This window comes from Elgaria multicarinata, chromosome 1, assembly GCF_023053635.1.
Source record: "Elgaria multicarinata webbii isolate HBS135686 ecotype San Diego chromosome 1, rElgMul1.1.pri, whole genome shotgun sequence".
Taxonomy (NCBI): Eukaryota; Metazoa; Chordata; class Lepidosauria; order Squamata; family Anguidae; genus Elgaria; species Elgaria multicarinata.
In genome coordinates, this window is record NC_086171.1 from 129,123,633 (window position 1) to 129,145,854 (window position 22,222).

At 38.9% G+C, this 22,222-nt stretch overlaps 1 protein-coding gene across 1 annotated transcript in view; it reads right to left on the minus strand.

The window, feature by feature from the left end:
* HS2ST1 (heparan sulfate 2-O-sulfotransferase 1) overlaps positions 1–22,222 on the minus strand; it is an 85,109-nt gene that overhangs the window by 16,302 nt on the left and 46,585 nt on the right. Inside the window, exon 2 of the mRNA XM_063136634.1 lies at positions 3,715–3,953. Coding sequence (XP_062992704.1) covers positions 3,715–3,953 — 239 coding nt within the window. The remainder of the gene's footprint in view (positions 1–3,714; positions 3,954–22,222) is intronic.

Here is a 22,222-nt window from a genome sequence, read left to right on the forward strand (position 1 = left end):
TCAGGTAGCGCTAGGGAAAAATTCTGCCTGAAACCCTGGAGAGCCCCTGGCAGTCAGTGTCGACAACACTGGGTTAGGTTGACCAATGGCCCGACTCAATATGAGACGGCTTCTTAGGTTCCTAAGCATACAGCATAGACGCAGCAAACACTAGTGCTTGATCACCATTATTTCTAAAGCTGTCTGCTGCCTTAACTCCCAAATCTCCACACTCACTCACTCAGCAACTTCACAAGAGGTACCAGGAAAGTGAACCTGGGCAGAAGGCATGAAATTGCCCTTATCCTACTCTAGTCTCCTGTCATCTATGGTAGGGGAAACTGTGTTTTCACATTTGCTGTGGCCATCACAGCAGCAGATTAGTCCCAAAGGTCTTCACTGTGGGAGTCATCTAGTTTCTCTTTCATACCAATATCTTTGTCTGTCATCTCACAGCAGTACCTATAAAGTAAGTAACACTTCATTTGTTTTGATATTTATGCATTTGATGGGCAAGGCTTTTCATTAAAGAGATCTGAAGTATGCTAACAGAGAAAATCCATTAGTCATCTAGGTGCTGAACTCAAGACCACGTTTAGTCCTGAGAATATTTTTGCCGTTATTTACCATTCTATTTTACATATAACACAGAAGAGGAAGACAGTTGTTTAGTTTTTCAAATTGAAGATAACCTCTGGAATTTAATTTAGAAAGGCCAAAAAATATGAACACATTTCTGTAGAAGTGTATTTCCCTGATACTTCTAGAAAAATAACTGAAAAGGTATTTTTGAACTTCTGGTTTGTTTAAGCTGTTTTATGTTTTAAGCTCAGATGAGCTTTGCGGAATTGAAAGAGAGATCAAGTGTACTCTAATGGAGAACAAGAAATCCTGCAAGGAAAAAGTAGAGACTACATGGTATAAAGATTGCAGTTTTCTTAGCAGATGGGAGCTTCAACAGTTCTCTAAGGATCAAAGAAAAAGAACCAAACAGGCCAGTACAATCTCAGCAAAACCTGAGAAAAATGTTTCATAGCTACAAAACAAAATGAGTTACCAATTACAGAAATCTTAGTTATATGCTACAGGACACAGTTCAGCTTTGTATTTAATGAAGCTTGGTTTCATTACACCTCTAAGCTTTGGTTTACAGGCAAACTATGCTTCAAATAATTGTAGGATACCAACATAGCCAGCCACCCTGGGAATTCTTGGGTGTTTGTTTATTATTTTATTATTTATTACATATTTATACTGCCCAACAGCCAAGGCTCTCTGGGCAGTTAACAATTAAAACCATAATATACAAAGGCCAAAATTTAAAACTGTATTTTTTTAAAAAAAAAAATCATATAAAACCAGAAAAGGGTATAACCCAGGGAACGCTCGTCTAAAAAGATGTTTTCAAGAGGCCTTTGAAAGATGTTATATTTTCCTCCTCTCGAACCGCACGAGGGAGTTTTCCAGAGGTTCTTCGTGATGACATTCTGTTTGTCTTGGAATGATGAGCAGGACCTCCTCTGAAGATCATAAATGTTGTCTGGGTGTGTACAAGGGAAGGCGGTCTGCTAGATAACCTGGTCCCAAGTTGTTTAGGGGTTTATAGGATAATAACATAACTTTATACATGGCTCGATAGTTAACAGGCAGCCAGTGCAGTTCTTTTAGCAGATGTTTTATGTGGGCAGAGCTAGGTGTGTGGGATATAAATTTATTTTAAACAATGCAGAACGTTTCACCCTGGACACAGCACTTCAGTAAAGTCCCTCTTGATCAGCAATGGTTCTGCAGGAGAGACAAAAGCTTCTTTACTACTAGTATTTGCTTAGTGCTACCACTGTGCCAGGTGCTGTGCAAATTATAGAAGCAGTGTGGACCCTGCCTAGACGTTTACATTTCAATCAGGGAAGCAGAACCCCTGGCTCACAGAGCTTCTGAATCTGGCCTGTGAATGGGGCTTGGACCCCAGGAAGGATCCCCATAGTTATCACCAGTCTCTGATGGGGATATGAGGCAGTGAGTGGCTGGTATTGGGAGGACTGACTGCTCTTCCCAGCACTGGCTGAGCTTTGCATGCCACATGAAACCAGGGACTCAGCTAGTACTGCAAGGAGGAGCCACTTTCCCCAGTGCCAGATGAGTCAATTGTGTGGTTCGTCCAATGGGATGGCCCACGTCATGTGAAGCCTGGGATTATTCTGCCAGCTGAGTCCCTTTTCCCATGCTGAAAGAACTACATGCCTCTCTCAGCGGAGAGAAAGGCAAAATGGACAGGGGTGGGGTGATGACATCAGTGGCTGTGGCCATGCCCACTGATGTCACCTGGCAATTCGCCCCCACCCCCATTAAATGATTCAGCATTGTGCTTTAAATTATACTGACAGGAAAGAACGGGAACGGCAAGGAGGTAGTCTATAGTGGTCAGAGTTATGTCACATGGTCTGAGTTATTAAGTGAATGTTTCTGGTGGCAGAGTTCCGGAAAGAAGTGAGTGGGCTGAAGGGTGACAACCAGGATTGTGGAGTCGGCAGATAAAACCTCCAACTCCAACTCCTTTATTCATGACACCTCCGACTCCTTTAATTATATATTGATATAGGAAATAAATTTCCTATATATTTCCTACATCAACTGCAAGCACGCAACGTTTTAGAACCCTAACCTGTTAAAGCCCAGGTCTAAAGGCTATAGCTAAGACATTCTGGTTTTATTATTTTATTTATTAAAAAAGCCCAAAAATGAAAACAATGAGGTTATATTTTTATTTATTTATTTAATTGCATTTATATCGCCCCATAGCTGAAGTTCTCTGGGCGGTTTATCAAAAGACTATAGAGTATAAAGTAATTGGATATGAAACTGTAAAAGAAAATCAGGAACAACTTTCTCTACTATTTCAAAAATCTAAAGTATATTCTTTGATATCAAAGTCAAAACTACAAAAAAGTAAAAAACAATTGAACACCTAAAACAACTTAACAAATGACCATTTTAAAAGAAATGAACTTAGTTAGGTACATAAGTAACATAAACCTTTTTCAAGATTAAAGTATCATTTGAATATAAAATTCAAGTGAATATACATATCACAACTCTATATACAATTTAAGTTTATTAGAGTTGGAGTCGGTACATTTTTACTGACTCCGACTCCAATAACCCAAGAATTGCTTCTGACTCCAGCACCACAGCCCTGGTGACAACAGATGGCCAGATAAGAGAAAGTTACAATGCTCAAATGGGAAATAACATGAGCATGAACCAGAGGTTTTGCCAAGATGAAAGGCTATATTTTTACAATGTGATGTAGGAAGCAACAACCTGAGTTGCTTCCTACCATTGACTATTATGTAGTCTGAACGCAGCCTGTGTCCGATCAATAGGGTGGAGAGAAGCATTAGCAATCAGTATGGAAGTAATACTAGGAGATGAAGGCTTTGGAGGAAACATCAAAAAACAAATACTGCATACTATAAACCAATATTATACATGTTATTTATCTCTATGAAAAAGCTCAGTTAAGAAATAGACTTAAGGTAAGTCTGCTATAAAAGCTTTCTGCTCTGCCAGGTTCTAAGTGCACAATTTTACTAGAAGCAATATTCTGTTGCTCTCTGCTGGGATCTCAGGTGTTTCCTCACACACAATACTTTACTTTCGACATAACAAAACACACTAAATGAAAGGAAAGCTATTAAGGAGATGAGAGATTACGTCTTAACCAGTGCAACCTACCTGATCTTGCAGAGACATAACAGGATTATTTTTGGTTGTGTTGATATGAAGTACATGATACTTATTCCGTGCACAAAGGTCATAGGCAATGTTGGTAAAGGATGTGCTTGCAGTTTTCGGTACTCGATTATAAATGATCACCACATCATCTTCTTCATCCGGAACCACATCTAACCGAGAGCCATCTATTGTATGACGCTGTTCAATTTCTCGGACTTCGTGTTTTGCAATTGCCCTCTCTGTAAAAAGAAGCAGAGTACAGAACGACTTGTCACTTTTATCAAGTGAAAAAAAATTATTCAAATAACTGATCTGATTAACTTTCAATTTAGACCTTCTTTAAGTGTGTTGTTAAGCTATGATACCAGAAAACCTAAAATTCAAACTTCCATTCACAATTAACAAGAATAAGCAAGAAGTTAAGTTTTCTAAAAGACTTTTGCCACAATAAGAATTTTTCCACAGCCAATCTAAAAGTAATTGCTATAAAACATCGAGCGCTTTGCAATGATAGATAGATGAAATGATACTCCACATAATATGAATTTTACAGAACATTAGCTACTGACCATTCAGGGTTTTGTCAATTAATTGCAAAGAGGAACTGAAATTTAGATAAAACGAATGTTGTGCTTATTTTAATTAAGCCCACTCCCCTGTGTATGATATTACAATGAATGGCTTTGCAAAATCCAATTAGATATTAATTGCAAATCTGATAAGAATAGAAGCGGAAGGCGCTTACGACACGATCATCATTAAAGGTGCAAAGAACCAGTCTTGAATACAAAAATGGAACAAACAGGAGGGTAAGGACCAAACGAGGCAACTGCAATCCTTGAAATGAACACCAGAGAAACTGGGGCATTACACTTCAGAAGTTCCACATGGCTTTCCAATTAATTGCTAACCAACTTTACTTCAGTGCATAGCCAGCAGCAGTATCCAACTTAAATGAGAGCCAGTGTAGTGGCTAAAGTGTTGGCCAGGGAGGTGGGAGATCCAGGTTCTAGTCCCCACTTAGCCATGAAAACCCACTGGGTGACTTTGGGCGAGTCACAGACTCACAGGGTTGTGGTTGTGAGGATGAAATGGAGAGGAGGATTATGTACACCACCTTGGGTTCCTTGGAGGAAAAAAAGGTGGGATCTAAATGCAGAAATAAATAAATGCACTTGTCCCGTCATTTGGGGCTGGCCTAAAAGTATATTGCCTTTACTTACTACTTGCTGCTGTTCAGCCATACAACTTAAACTCAACATGGTCACAGGTAATTGATGTCCTCTCCTGGTTCCCTTCCTTTCATGGCAAAAATGTTTATCATCATAACAACCTTTTCTTACTATTCCACTTTAATTTAGAAAACCAAGTTTGCATGGCAATCCTCCTTTTGTTCATAGTGGTGTTTTTTGTTTTTACTTTGCAATTAAAAAGGATGGATTATTGAAAAGTTAGGGAGAGGGGTGGGCACCCTGTCAATCTTGCCAAATTTCACGTAGGTAGGGGAAGCACAGGGAGAGAGAAGGAAGGGGAGGGGGAAGCACAGGGAGAAAGATGAAGCAATAGAAAGAGGGGTGGGAGAGAGCTGTGTGCAACCCATCAGTTCAGACATTTGGCAAGGAGGGGAAAAATGAGTGCAGGAGGAGAAACTGAAATGGACAGAGCAATGGCAGGTGGAGATGATCAGTTCAGAACTCTGGTGAGAAACATCTGTCCCTCCCTTGACAGCTTACTGGCAGGGAGAGAAAGGAGGGAGAGAAAGAGGGAAGAGGTTACAGAAAGAGAAAAAGTGTGGCCCCATCCACATTTAGCTTCAGCTCTGTCCACCATGGGTATACAGCCCCTAACAGATTACCGCAGAAAGGATGCAACCCTTGACAGAAAAAAGGATCTCCACTTCTGTATTAGGTGCATGTTCATAGCTAGCACAAAAGCAGGAACCATAAGAAGCATTTCCTTTCGGTATTCACTTTCAGCTTACAGTAGGTGGCCTTGTTTGCTTTGAGATTCACAAACCAAAAGGCAGGTCCAGGCAACAGAGGGTTTTTTTGAAAACAAAAAGGAACAGGCATAACTGAACATATGTAGCCAAATACTCAGTTACATGAAATGTTCAAGATTAAAAATGTTGAACATACACCAATTCAAAGATTTCAACCATCATAATGTGATGAGGTTCACATAAAACCAAATTTAAAAGGTTGAGATCTGGACTTTTTTTTATGACTACCAGATGCTCAGATTACCAGCTGTCTTTCTTTGTCCTGCCCGCCCTGCCATGTTTGTTCAGTTCCTTATGCTGCATTCTATGCAAATTATTTAATTAGCTAAGTAGCACAGTTGTCAAGAATATGCTTAGATTCATTCTTGAAGTTAATTCAGTGTTACTGAATGATGTCAGACTCTTGAATCCTTGCATCTAAAAGCCTGTGAAGAAACTCTCAAGAAAGCCAGAACAAGCTCAGCCTCCCAGCATTAACACATACTTTTTAGCCAAATCTCATACATGAAAAAGGAGAAAATTCAGATATCCTAATTAATGGTTACCTATACAACTTCATATCTCTTCCCTTAGGGTATATTCATTATGATAATGTTTTAATTACATGCTAGCATTTTCTCTGAATTACAGGATTTATCAGAATATCAAACTAGGATATTCAGATTAACAGAGTAGGCTTCTTTCACGTAAAATCAAAAAGTATAACTGATATATAGCGTTGAGGAAAATAAAACACCATCTTTATAGGAAAATCTCAGCATTTTGTTGGAGACAAGCCCTGGGTTTGGGTTTTAATCTATTCTTCTGAAATATACATAAAACACTTCATCTTTCTTGCTAGTCTCATACATGCAACACTTCATCAAGATTTCCATCAAGATTATACAGGCGAATATGCCTGTTGGGGCCTACATATCTGCTAGATTTGTGATAATAGATTCCACCTTGGCCTTCAAGGCCTCTTTCTTCATGATTCCTGCTCTTTCCAAGGTAACAGCAGTAAGTATAACATTTAAAAATCCTGAACATAAGAAACCCACAGGGTAACGTTGCCACACTCTCAACGTGCTGATTATCCGAAGAATTGCATTACTGGATTAGACCAGAACTCTGATCAAGTCTAGCATGCTGTCTCCAGAATGAAGCCAACCAGATGCCTCTGGAACCTCACAAGCAAGATATGATGGTGATGTGATGGGCATCTCTTCTACATAGCATCTGGGCATCAGATTAGAATATACAGGCTCAATTTAACTACCATGGCTAAATAGCCACGGACAGAACTACCCTTCATTAATCTGTCCATTCTTTAAGCCAACTAAGTTTGTGGCCATCAAGTATATTCCAGGTTTTTAAAAAGCATTTAGCAAAAAGACCTATCCCTATCCTCCTGGGTGTGAAGCTATTTTATCAGTAGCACACAACTACAGATAGCTGTCATGGCACTGAACAAGATTACAGCAAAAAAAAAAAGGAGGGGGAGAAAAGAATAATGCTACGATATTGAAATTGCTGACAAGCAAGCACAGCTTGAAAATTTCCCTATGGCAAACCAGATGGACATGAAATTGCTTTAAAAAAAACACTATTTGTGTATTTTGGAATTTTGACTACTGAAAGTCTTGTGATGCATTTAACTAAATTGGTATATCTGGGCAATTGGGGTGCTTCCAGAAGAGGCTTTTAATGAACAAGCGCACTGCTTTATTCAGAGAACTTTACTCTGTGTGTGTGTGTGTGTGTGTGTGAGATATCATCTACTTGCAGTCCTTCTGTGTTTTACCACAACTTCTACCATCTTTTGTCTATCCACAGAAAATCCATTAAGGACAAGCTGTTCAATGTCTTCTGATTGTTAGTGCTAAGATGCCTCCAACTGGAAGCACCCTTGTGTTGGAAGTTAATTTATTTTATTTTATTTATTACATTTTTATACCGCCCAATAGCTGAAGCTCTCTGGGCGGTTCACAAAAATTAAAACCATAATAAAACAACCAACATGTTAAAAGCACAATTACAAAATACAGTATAAAAAGCACAACCAGGATAAAACCACGCAGCAAAATTGATATAAGATTAAAATACAGAGTTAGAACAGTAAAATTTAAATTTAAATTAAAATTAAGTGTTAAAATACTGAGAGAATAAAAAGGTCTTCAGCTGGCGACGAAAGCAGTACAGTGTAGGCGCCAGGCGGACCTCTCTGGGGAGCTCATACCACACCAGGAGTGCCACAGCAGAGAAAGCCCTCCTCCTAGTAGCTCAAGTTACATGTCACCATTTACCTGGTTACCTGTGGTAACTGCCTTCAGCCAACCAGATGAAGTCCAAATTTCTTTTATCATTCCAAAGAGTTTGTTGGCTCTTTAAGGTTAAACTAAAGAAGCCAGCCTGCTACATTCAGGAAGGTGTGCACTGATCAATCTTTTCTATTTTCAGGCAACAGGGGATAACATTCCCATTTTAAATAGGAAGTGTAGGTTTGAAAGGCAGTGTGAAGTCCTTCCGACTCCCTCTCAGGATTTGTTTTTAATAGGGGGGGAGCAGGACAGCACCACACACTGTTTTCAGGATCATTGAGTTCTGGAAGGTGTGTTCTGAAAAACATACACTTCCTCTCTCTATCCACCATGTTCAAGAAGGGAACAGCTCTGCACACCTTGTTCTGAAAGCTGCTTGATGTGGGATGGATTCCAGCAAGGTAGTTAGTTTTATTTATTTTATTTATATACCCCATTTCAGAACTCAAATCTCTCCAAAGCAGCTTCCAAGTAAAATCAAATTGCATTAGTAAAGTAATAGAACAAGAGCAACAACCTAAAAATCCTCAGACTCCTTCCTACATTGCCATGGTTGTTAGTTGGCTGTTTGTGTGCGAGAGAGAGCCGGGGAGGGGGATAGTCCAGCTGGTTAAGCTTATGGACTAGCTGAGAGATAATGAGCAGAGCTGTTGGCATTATCAGTTCTTCTAGTGATAATGTTTGTTTCTACTCCATTCAGTCTATGGATTCAAATTATTATTATACTAATATAGCAATTACAGCTGTTACGCGCTCAAATATTCCCTGCCAAAGGATCACAATCTAAAATATTATGCCACATGAAACAAGAGGTGATGGAGCAGAAAATCAGTTCTTAATATAATGCCTAGCTAGGAAGAAAACCATGTATTTTGTTCATACAGATATGTGTCTCATACACTCACACACACAGGGTCAGTGTAAAGGGTAGGTATGGTGGGCCACCTGCTGAGGGCCCACACGACAGCAGAGGCCCACTGACATAATCCCCCTGAAGTTGTTCCTCTTCTCCATCATTGCAACCTGCTTGTTCACCTGCTTCTTGCTCTGGCCCAGAAAATAATGGTGGTGAGAAGCAGTAAATGTCACTGTCTACCGTCTCACTGTCTCTCTGCATGTCATGCAAGCAAGTGGTAGCAATGATGAGAAAGAGAAACAACAGCAGCTGGTGACAATGGTGGCAAGGGAGATGACCAATGGAGAATGTCTTGCCCAAGGGCCCTCAACAACCTGGAGCCAGCACTGTGTGTGTACTATATCTTATATATCACACACATCACTGCATACCAGTAGGCTCTGGATCCTACAAAGATATTGTCAGAAATTAAGCAATAATATATGTCACTAAGAAAATAACCTAACAGAGACTGTTTTAAATCTCTATTTCAGGGGTGGGCAAGTTTTCGGGGGAGATCTGGGGTCATTTCTACCCCCCGACCCCACGGGTGCCCATATGTCCTTTTGGTGCTCTGTGGCCACTCTGGAAGCCATTAAAAATGAATTTGGGTGTTGCAGGTAGCACAGCACAGGCCACATGTGGCCTGCATGTTGATTTCCCCGGCTCTATCTGGTCATTTATGTCACAATCCCATGCATGTTTAGACATGGCTGGCTGACGAATGCTGTGAGTTGTAGGACATTTTTTCTGTTTACTTGCTTTTTAAGAGAGGAAACAAGTCAGCACAAGGATGAATGGGGAAAGCTCATGCAAAGGGGAAAGTCAAGGGAAATGAAGTTCATACAATCATATGATGTTCATAGAAGATACCTGGGCAGTGCCAAACAAAGACAGCTTGATAAAAGAAAATTCAGTGTAGAGAGGCCAGAAGGAGCTAAAGATGAAGAGATTTAAACGTAAGCAACAGCAGCTAAAAATGGATGAGGGAAGAGAATGGAAGCCAGTGAAGGAAGTAATGAAGAAGGAGAATGTAATTGAAACAGTGGGCAAAATAGAATGAACATACACACAAGTTCATAATTGAAATAAATTGTACAAAGTGAGAAACGGAGAACCAGCAAGCAAACTGTTTATTCAAGCACATTGTTGCTTGCCTTAATAATCTTCGTATCTCCTGCATTAAATACTTAAGACCATTTTATGTAGAGTCGATTTCAGAAATACATTTTAAAAAATGACAGATTTAAGCTGTGGAGAAAACAAGAGGTAATTCAAAAGATAAAGTAAAATGATGTGCCAGAGGAGGTGAACATTTACTAATTTCACTAATACATTTCTCTGTCTAGGAAAGAAACAAGTGGCATAATTCCATCCTCAGTAGTGCTCTAAACTTGAAAGGGGAAATGAAATTTCTTCATAAGGTCCTTTTCATATAAAAATTAAATGCATAATGTCAACAGGAATGATCAACATTGTAAATCTTTCAGTAGTCATGAAGGTAAGCGCTTGAAAAGGAGTAGGAAATTGGCTGACTAGTGAATGTCTGGAATGGATAGGAAAAGAGGCCTCTTTCAGCTATGGTGCCACACATATGGAATGTCTTGCCCAAGGGGACTTGCCTGGCACCTAGACTGTCTTTTTAGCACTAGGTGATCTTTTAATTCGCTCAGGCTTTTAAAGAGTTTTTAAAGATGGGTTTAAGATTGGACATGCTGAACTTTCTGGACCATTTTCTAAGACAGTACCGTGTACAACACATTGCAGTCATCAAAACTGTAGGTTAGCAAAACACTGATAACTTTATCAAGGCCCTCTCCTCCAGATAGTGTTGCAATTGGTCTACTGGCTTTGGCCGATAAAAGATGCTTTGTGCCACTGCATCTCCAAGGACAACGATGGACCTAGAAGCATCCTGGAGCCTGATCCATTCTGGTCTAAGGTTTAGCAAAAATGCAACTACCACCAGGAGCACCCCAGAACAGGTTTTGGAAGACAAATTTAGGGAATGTTGAGGTACAGCAACACATTATGCAACAGAATTCAAGCTATGACGTTTTTGTTGTTTGGAAGGGGAAAATAAACTGTCCAGGCAGTAAAGGTGCACCCTGCATATTATTAGTCTGAAAGGATTATGTGATGTTACACTCCTTTTCTATGTGTAAAGCTACTTTTTCAGCAAAGCTGTAAGTGTGCCTTCTTTCAAGCAGTGCCTTACTGAGTTACTTTCAAGGCTAGTAAGTATCTTCTTTCGACCACACACCTCTCCATTTGCTAAGAAGATAGACTATTAAGTAAATTGTACTAAAGGATTGGAGTATCATATGGAGAAATACAGGTTTACATAATCAATTTTCACTGTGTACTTCAATTATCTGCTATGCAAAAATCATAAGATTCTGGTGTAAATTGTAGTGTAAACTGGATATCCACAACATATAGGGCAACTCCTGAGGATGAAGCAATGTGGCAAACACAATGGGGCAGGGAGTGCTACTCAGCATGGCACCAGTAATTTTTGGCACACTAAAAAGTGCTGAAAGTCAACAAAAGTACATTGTTCCAATAGTGGTTGTGTGTTCCATTACTGTTTTGTAAGCACTAGCATTATATCAAGTAATGCAAGTAATTAAGTTGTAATGAGTTGTGAAAGCACTTGTGCAATGTTTTCTACAATGGTTGCACAAGTAGAAGCACAGTAGCAGATCTGACACTTACACAAGGATAAAAAAAAATAGGGCTTCCACAAACGACAGATGCATTGCACTAGCAGAATGACACCACTGGATACATCTCTAAGTATTTTGCTCACTAGTTCTATAAGCTGCATTAATTTAAAATAACCTAGAATATAGTGGAATGTATTATCCAGAAACATTCAATTGTGAAGTCGGCAGTTACTGAGCAGCTCAAGGTAATTCATGATCAAAATTGTGCTGATTGTCAACTCAAGGATATGTTCTTAATGTGAGAGTATTACTAATGCAAGGAGAGATAATGCTTATACTTCCACGCAGCACACACAATGCTTCCTGGCATCAATCATTTTGACTTTTAGTCAGCTGAACTGCTCCCTAAAGCTGCTCAAAAGGAATATTTTTAAACCGAGAGCCAGGCTTTTAATTTATTTATTTATGCATTTATTCATTCAAGATTCACAACTCATAATGTTATTTGGGGCTTAGGAACAAAAAAAGGCATATTACAAGAATAATGAGCAGTATTCACTGATCTGGCCTCTGATGCTCTTCCTAGTTGATTCCACTTCTCCCCAGCAGTTCTTTCATTGCTATAGTACCAGAGACACATCAGAAGCAGCTGTGGGGTAAGGTAACAACGCATCTGCAATGAAGAAGTGGCTTGACCCACCCTCAGGAGACTTTTTTTAATCACAAAGGGACTGAACTGCTAGTAGTGGTGGGTGTATGCACAGGCATAACATTGAAGTAAAGTAAAACATAAAACAAGTCTACTAACATGCAATCAGTAAGGATATGGATTTGCCTATGGAAGTACATATTAAACACAAGTGCTTTCATTCTTACGCATGAATTAGAAGTGATCCGATTGAGACAGTCAGTGCATCAAATGTATTAATTTGTGAGTGATGGGACAATTGGTAGAACGGGTAAGGTACTCATTTCATAGTCTCCATATTTCACTGTTACATCTTTAACTATACAGGTGCAGAATCTAGGAGTGTTAGCAGGTGACAAAACTTAAAAAAAATAAGAGATTTGCTTTCTAAAACCCTTAAACGATTGACATTGCATGTTGCTTGATCCTGTCAAAGAACATTTTAAAAAAATTATAAAAGGATAATCTGCAGCTCAGAATAGTGCTGGATTAAAAATAAAGATGGGATTTCAGCTATTTCCAGGTCTATGAGTGTACTGATTACCTAGGCTGGAAATCATGCAATTCATACTCTAAAATAACTTCTACCACTTATGGAAATTATTCGAAAGCGGGTATGTCAAACCTCAGCCCAAGGGCCACATTCAATTTTAGGAAAGCTCTAAGCTTTGCATTCCAATGGGGGTGAGGATGGGGATGTAGTGGAGCTAGGGCTCATGGGGATGCAGTATTGGCACTTTATTAGCAGGGACACTGACATTATGTGCCACCCTCACCCATCAGAACTCACTGTTTCCTATCCCTATCGTTGTAATACTCACAGCAGCTGGGGAGGTGTAATATGGAGTATTTGGGAGTGGCTTAGTCCCCAATGGAAAATTAAGACCCATTAGTTTTACAAAAGACCTGCTCCTAGCAGATGATAAAAACCCTGGAATTGATTTGTTGATACATATCAACAGAGCTGCCTGCAATTTTGGACTCACAGGGCGTGGCTATAGGGGACTGTCATGATGCTGCAATTCAATCTTTACCACTACATCACTGCATGGTCAAACTGCAAACTGGCCCTAGACTACAGAGAGGGTTAAACATGCATGTCTAGATTTATTGGCAAATCCACAGAGAGTATGAACAGGATTGCTAAAATAGAAGTTGTCCCCACTTGTTTGCAATGTTATAAGCTCAAATAAGGCTGTCAATATATATTGGAGAATGTGACATTGTGAGTATTGCACAGCTTCAAACTGAGTTAAAGTTTAAGTGGAGTTCACGCTGAACAAAAAGTCTCAGTCCTTGTAACTGGACCATCAACAATTCTAATTCTAGCTCACTTGATTTTCTATTTTGATTAAGATTTGTTAAAAGAAAGCTGAGGATTGAAACTGATTGAATAACTACAACAGAAGCTGGGGACAGAAAGTGGTGGCAAGGGAGGTGGGGAAGAGAAATAAGGATGACGATACATAATTTTCTGGAGAACTTTAAAGTAGCTTATGACATCTTTTCAGGCTGCCTTTCATGACAAGCAAATACCATCAGACTTAAATAACAGTTGCTCATTTTCCTAATACCTTTATTTGTAATCGAGGTCTATGGATCAAGACTTTCTGCATCAGACAAAGAAAATTCTCCAACCTGAATACATTTGGCATATAGGTATATTTGTATCATTTCTTCTTGGAAGAAGGACAAAGAGCTATGCAAAGGATTAAGGTGCATTCTTAAAACATTGGAAGGACTAATTAGTCTTTCTCTGGCTTTTGTGTCCTATTGGTTTTCAACAATCTTGTAGGCATATGGATTTGCTGGGTGTTTTTTTATTATTATAATTATATTATTTGGAATTCTAAGGCATAGCTCTTCCCCAATTATAGAAGTCTATAATGTGTTAGGTATTTTTAATCTCTCTATGATCTATGTGCAAAGTGCAAAATTGTATTTAAATATCCCCACGATCATGAATAGATAGAGTGAAGACTATTGGGCAGATATATCTCATTAAGGATCTTCTATCCCTTCTTGGAATGATAGAAGAACAACCTGGACAACATTTAATGTAAGTATAGACATCTGGTCTAATTGAGTAAAGATGGCCCCCACTCATCTAAAGCTTATTATTATTAAAATAATAATTGGCTAATAAATTATAGCACCAAAATCTAGGCAATGTGCACACTGTATGCTTTACAGAGACGAGCACTTTAGAAAAGCACACACTGAAGAAATTCCAAGGTACTATCTTGCAAGATTTCTAAAGATTTAGAAATTAAGGCACAGAATGCCTAGTAATAATTTGACAATTCATTTACTTTTTGCATGTTTTATGAAGTTACAGGTGTCTGAATGTACCTATAAATGTTGCTAATTCATTTACAAATCTCCTGGAAAGCATTATGGAAAAGTTACTGTTCCAATAAGAAACAAATGCACTTATTTTTAAAATCCACTTGTTTGCATGAAAGCCAAACAACGAAAACGAAACCACAGTTATAAGAGTAGCTTTAAAATGTCAAAGAATTGGCCATACTTCAATATAAAGTGTCAAACGCATGTACTGAAAAATATCTGTAAACCTCACTATATTAAGGTATGATAAATACAAATTATTGGAGAACATTGATGTAGTACTTCCAATTCACTGCTATAACTATCCTTGCATTGGAAAGCATGCTGAGGCTTTCTTACACAAATGTCAGGTACAAGCCATCAAATGAACTACATCATATTAATATGCCTCTATAGGTTTACACAGCAGACGATCATAGATCAAACCACAGGTCCATCTAGCCAAGTACCATCTACTCTGAGAGCTTTCCCACTCTTGCTACTCATGAGCCTTTTAAATAGGGACAGAATCTGGAATCTTCCACATGTCAAGAAAATGTTCTTCAATTTGGCAGTGCCCCAAATGCTTTTGATTTGTTGCAGATTCATATCTAAAATTATATTCAGAGGCCATGCATCACATTTATACAAATTAATCAATCACATCAATACTATAGCAAAGTCTTCCCTATCCTGGTGCCCTTCTGATGTTTTTGGATTACAACTCCCAGGATCCCTGACCATTGGCTATGCTGGCTGGGACTGACAGGAGTTGATGTCCAAAATATCTGGAGGGCATCAGGTTGGAGAAGGCTGTATTAGCTTCAAAGTTTAGGTACCTGCTTTATACAAGTCTGGGGTAGTTTGGCCAAGGGCCAGAAATTGCTCTAGAGTCTTAGTTCATTAAAAACAGAAAATTAATATTGGCAGATGCATCTACTGCTCCATCCCCATTGCCAGTCTTAGGCTGACAATGACTCTTGACAGGATGAAAGGGTAGTGGCAAGACTGACTTATTTGAAGAGTTGTTTGCAAGTCTGGCATAAATAATGAATTGGAAAGTGCCTTCTGCTCACATAAAACAAGCACTGTACTGCACATGTGCTTCTACTTGTCCAAGAGATTGTGCAAATTCTTCCACAAGCAGCAGTGTGTGAACTGCTATGGAACCTCTTAGTACTACAAAAAGTCTCATGTTACCACCTGTGCAAGGCTAGCAGCTATTCTCCTTCCATTCATTTTCTTCTATTCAATCCCATGAAATTAAACACCATCAAGAAATAAATTTCCCTGGACCATATTAAGATGCAACCACGGTAGCAGCCAGCATTAACATTTAATTCTAGTGTGCCCCTACACAAAAATCATTAATGACTGTTGTAGTCACTTTACTATAAATAGCATTAGACTAAAAACTACTATTTACTAACAGTGTCCAAAGTGTTTATTTTCTCCAACTGAGAGTAAAAACATCTTTAGAAGAGAAAGAAAATAGAAATGCTGATAGCCTATGCACAGAATTTTCACACTCCAACAAACACACCTGGTGCTCTGTGCTACTGGTAAGCAAAGTCAGCTAAGACAACTCCAGCTGGGCTTTGATATCATTAAATACAATCTAATGCAGCAGCTGCCTGAAAATTGCAGCTAGTGATGCTGAAAACCTGCTAGTGTTTCATTAACATCAGATAATCCATTCAAGAAATCACTTCTGTACAACTTGTAAGACTGTACAAGCTGTACACTTTGAAATACACATGATATACTAAGAGCTATATCCAAAATTGTGCTAGCAGAAGGGAGGTTGTGCAAAAAGATTTCCCCATCCACTTCTTACCCCTCCAATCCCCAGTGTGCCTCCAAAGCCTCTCCTGAGGGTCAGGGACCCTCCTGAATGAAGTAGGCTGTGACACAGGAGGCTGAGCGTGACTTCTCCAAAAATCTGATGAAGGCACCTTCTGTGAGCAAGCAGTGCCACCTGGCAGTGGAATGACACCATTGGATAATACCATTAGGAAGGTATTAAATGGTTAAATACTAAATGGGAAAACCAACTAATGATGAAAAACTGCTATGACTAGTAGTGTATTCCACCTTAGTTTGTGCATCCTCTTCTCTATGACAATTCCAGATACAATAAGAAAAAGTGTTGCACTTTCTAGTAAATGCTGTTTTGGGTGGTCATCCAAACAGTCACACTCAGGTGTGCATATGTGCAGGTGAAGCTTGGAACCTTTTAGAGTTCCAGACAACATGGGCCAAGAATGGGCCGAAGGTAGACCTTCAGATATTTGGAACTTCATCTCCCAGAAGCCTCTGCCAGTATGGCAAATTGTCAGGAATACTGGGAGTTGAAGTCCAAAAACATCTGAGATCTACTTTCTGTCCACCCTTGATGTAGGTGGCACTCGCTCCCCTGTTTCCCTGCTCAATTCTGTTCTTGACAGATATGAAATCAAAATAACTGAATTATGTTATGGCAAAAAAAGCAACAAATTCAGTGTTTGATGGTTTCACTTACATATATTGCATAGCAACCATTGCTATGCAATATAGTATATTTCCACCCACCCACCCACACAGCACTGCTTACTTTCCTATGCTGTAGATTTTGAAGAAGGAAATTAACTTTTAATAGCTTGTAGGGTCTGTGGTGAGGGATTTTTGCCCATGTGAGGGAGTGTGTGCTAATGACTGCAGGAAGAAGTAACTTCCCGTTCTCACTGAGGTCTCTGCCTCACAATAGGAATGATGACGCTTGGGAAGGATAATTGAAATCACTAAGCATAGTCATTAGATGACTGCCTCCAATGCTACATTGAGCACGGGCATCTGATGAATGTTTCCTGATAACTGTGTGACTCACAGTGCATGAATATGCTGATTCAATGTTCCTTTGAGCACTACATTGCATGTTAGCATTGAAGCCCTATACTGAAATTGCAAACACAGCTTAAGAGCAGAGGTAGATAACCTGGTGCCCTCCAGAAGTTTTGGACTACAGCTTCCTGAATCCCTGACCATTGGTCAGCCAGGCTGGGGCTCTTAAATATGAAGAGTGAATTAGCCAGTCATGTGAGAAGGATTCATTGGGCAGCTGAAACCTGGATGGTACGAATTATTACTCACCACAGGCCAAGTGCTTACTCAGAAGCCAGTAGTTACAATACTTTAAATTCAGAAAAGAGTTGGAGGTAGGGTTGGGAGCTTATTCTTAATACTATTGTATCTAAAGTCATCCATATGGAAACAGCTTGTCCTTCTTCCTGGTTTCAGAAATAAAAGGCAAGGTCATAAGATTTCTAAATTAGCCTGTTTCTTTACCAGCAATGTAAGCAACTTTTGCTTATTGGTCTAGAACTGCAAAACACACTTTTCTTTGCTCAACTTAGTAAATGCACATCTCCTCTGAAGGATCTCATTCGACACATACTTTATACTGAAAAAAGTTTGTAGAATGCAGCAGTATTCTTCTAAGTAGATTGTTTAGATACACAGGAACAAGTAACAGTCTATCCCACACTCTTTTAGAACATGTTGTTCTCATCTTCCTTTCCCACCATCCCCACCCGGTTTTTTCCCCTGTTCACAAAGTTAATGCAGTGGCTTTTTGCTATGAAGCTGCAGGATTCTCTCAGCTCAGCCAGAATAAAGCCAATATTATATTTTCCTAATAGAAATACCATCACACCAAGAATATCAGATGAACTTGATCAAAGAATACATCAGTGGAAGGAAAGAGCTTTCAAAAAGGCATTACTGTATCCAATGCTGACAAGCTAGGAAGTCTCACAGGAGAAGAGAGTTTGTTTTTTTGACAAATGGACAGTGCCTAAAGAAGGAAAGGATTCAGAGAGCAATACTTTCGGTATGCAAATGCAATACATTTGCAAAGGGAAATACTCCAGCTGGTACCACTGAGTGGATGCTCACAAGAGCTTCTGGGAGTTAATCCAGTTCTGTGCCAGATTAAGTTTCTAATTAAAATAGTCTTCCCTGTCTGCATAAGATAATACTTTTGGTTGAAAACCAGTTCTCACACAAAGAGGTACAGTTTGACCTAAATATAAACATTAATTGCCTCAACTGCATTTTGATACAGGTTGGAAGCATGGTGTGTTGATGTATACATAAATACACAGAATCTAACAACCAACATAGAATATAAAGACATGACTTTCATTTTAACAGCCATTATAGTTGCAGACTTGTATTTAAGAGTACACAGGCAATGGCTTCGGTATACAGGGTAAAGGGTATACATTCTGGGCCTTCAGAACTTTCTCCTTTTTTTCTTTTCTTTTCTTGCCACTACACTGCTCTTTGACACCTGTCCCTAAAGAATCAACAAAAGAAGACTTCAGAATAAGCATTTTCATTTTTAAAAAATGTACCTGTAAATGCATAATTTTAATAAATGCCAAAGTGCATGTACCCTTTTCTTTAATCATAGTTTTCGTATCCAAATTCAATGTTTTGCTTTAATACCAAAGTATTTCTATACTTTAAGTGATCTTAACGCTGACTCTTTTAAAAAAAGAAAAATAATGTTCTAAATACACAGTTAGGAACATAGGAAGCTGCCTTATACCAGGTTGAACTATTTATCTACTAGTCCAATGATTAGCATTAGGATCTCAGCTAAATGTCTGGCTCATCACCTGTTACCCAATCTTTTTAAGTGCTCTACCACTGAGCTACAGATCCCTTCCCTAATTAGCGATGAGAATTTGTTTGTATGATGTTTTTCCAAAGACTAAAAGCGGTTGCACAATCGAATTGAGGAGAACACAGATAAGCAGATGTATTTTCCACTGGTTGTTATAATTACAAATACACCAGGCATGATAGAGCCAACATTAAAACTTGTGTCCCATTCATAATCAAGAGTAAACGTGTAATAGGAAAACAGTGGTTTAGGGAGCTAAAAGCAAATACAAGCCAAGCAGTCATATATTAGTTACTCAAGGTGGGCAGTTTTTCTATCACTGCATACAGAATTCACTGCCAAGAACACTACAATGCACCAGCACAATAGTTTCTAATTCTCTTCTTTCGTTTTTTAATTGTGGAAGGCTAATCAATGGCTATTAGGCATGATGATAACTAAGGATGGAACTGTAGTGTTTCAAGCAGTTTACCTTTGTTTACCAGAGACTGCAGAAGATTAGGCAACAGCCATTTCCATCATGCCCTGCTGAAATTTTGGATTTCAACTCTCATCAGCTCCAACCAGAACGGCCAATGAACTGTAATGCTGGGAGTTGCAATCAAAAATATCTGGTGGGCACCAGGTTGGGGAAGGCTATCCTAGGGGAATCTGTCCACTGCTGGAGACAATTTTGGACTCTGTATGTGTCTGTTACACCACCACAGCATTCATTTTTTTCAGTTGATGTCTTAACACCTGCATTCACTATGCAGGTTCTGTCTCACCTGTGGCCACACCTAAAGACCAACTTGAATACCACACAACTGGACAGACCATTGGCATGATCCAGAAAGACAATCCTTATGCAATTCTAGTCAAGTCCACTTTAAACATGATGAACATCAACTGCGTCAGTCAAATCAATGGATACATAGTGTTAAATACATCAGTTGTTCCTGAAGCACATCACACAAGGCCTAGGCAGCTTGACAGACTGACTTAATTTATAATGGGATGTGAAGAATCAAGGACATCACACAATAAAAAAAATGACAGTAAATAAAATCTTTTATGCAACTCTCCCATTTAACAGAGAAGAGATACTCAAGATGCTATTTATGAGCCAACGTTTCCAGTCCTGGCCATTCTCAAACAAGAGTGAAAGGAAGCAACCTAGCTGAGTGTTCACTGCAGAAATGTATCACTCCTATTACCCTGTTCAAGCATTTATAGACTTTTAAATTGTAAAATGTTATTCTATGCAATCCAGTTAATCTCCTTCCCACATCAATCAATACTATGAAATCTAGCATTAACTCATTTCTAATACATCCAGGAATCCTCTACCTCCTATGAGGAAATAATCTGTTTGCTATTTATATAAACAAGTGAGTCATATAAATAATACTGAGCCACTTAAGAATACATTTTCATAATCTGATTTTATGGGAAATGTTGTGAATAAATGTACTCTCAAAGTCACCTGCAATGAGAAGAATGGGGATGGAATCAAGGTCTAGCAAAGTTCAACTGTCTATTCATAGTTAAGTTGATTTTTTTAAAAAAAAAACACGTTATTTTTGTTAGCAATAAAGACACTTTTTTTTTTAAGCAAAGTGATTTGTATCTGAGACATGGCTATCAAACATGTGTAGTAGGAACCCCACCCCATACTCTCTGTAAAATGGGACTGGGGCCTTATCTGCCAAACTTCTGAGATTACCTGCCATGAGTTCCAGGCACTGTGTCACAGCAAGGAGCCAAGCCTACGAGCCTGAATGATTAAGTGTCAATCAATGTAGCACATCTAATCTCAAACCACAGCCAAGCAAAGGCAGAGAACCTAAAACTTCAGAAACTGATTCAAATAAAAAAAAAAGGAAACAGAACTGGGTATCTCCATTTTGCAGATGGCAACTCACTCTAGGCTTACCTAATATCTCATTCAGCAAGTACAGATCAACACTGAAAAGACAGAGGGATAGGGTGAAGCTTGAGAGTCTGTAGAACAGAGAATTACTCAGGAAATGCACCATAAATGCCCACCATAACATCAGCAGTTATTAACAGTATCACATAAATATATTAGCCTCAGTTATGGAATGCAATTACTGAAATTATCACTGTATATGTACTTTTTCTCTAGGTAACTACATATTAATTTTTTATATAAAATATTATATGTACTATATTTTTCTGAGGATGCACTAATTAGCTGTTCCCAAAACAGACAAAGGAATCCAACAACTATAGGTTGCCAGAGCAAATTACAGATCACACTCAGAAAGAAATCTGGAAAAATTATGATCCAATAAACAAAATAAATGTAAAAGTGATCAGTCTGTCTCAATAGTCTGATGGTACCTTATATTAGCAAACCCACTGGTATATGGTACCTTATGATTTTGTCATTTTAGATAGTCAGAGGTGTGATACTACATATTTAACACAAAAGCCTCCATTTTCCAACTTCCTCATTCCAATACTGACACAATTAGTATTGCTGCCTTGACAATGTCCACCTTAATTCCAGCCTCATAAAAGTGTGACTTTGCTGTTCGTTTCACACTTATGTCTGAACATTTGAGCCAGCTGCCTTTTGCATTTAGCATCTGCTCATCCAACATACTGCTGCCCCATTTCCCAATCTTGCCATTCAAACAGTTATGTGGTTCTGCTAAAGATTTCAGAGGTTTTTAAAACATTAACATTCTGCTTAACTATTTCCACCACTCCTATTCTGGTAGATAAATTCCTCCCCTACATTCTCTGTTCAGATATTTGAGTCTTGGAAAATATTATGATGAAGATAATAATAAGAGGAAACATCGGGGCCTGCTCCTGTTGGACTCTTCCCCCACCCCCACAGGGCAAACTGCCATCTTGGCCCTGTGGGGAAGAAGAAAGACTGAGGGGACAGGAGCAGGCTGAGGAAACATCGGGGCCTGCTCCTGTTGGACTCTTCCCCCACCCCC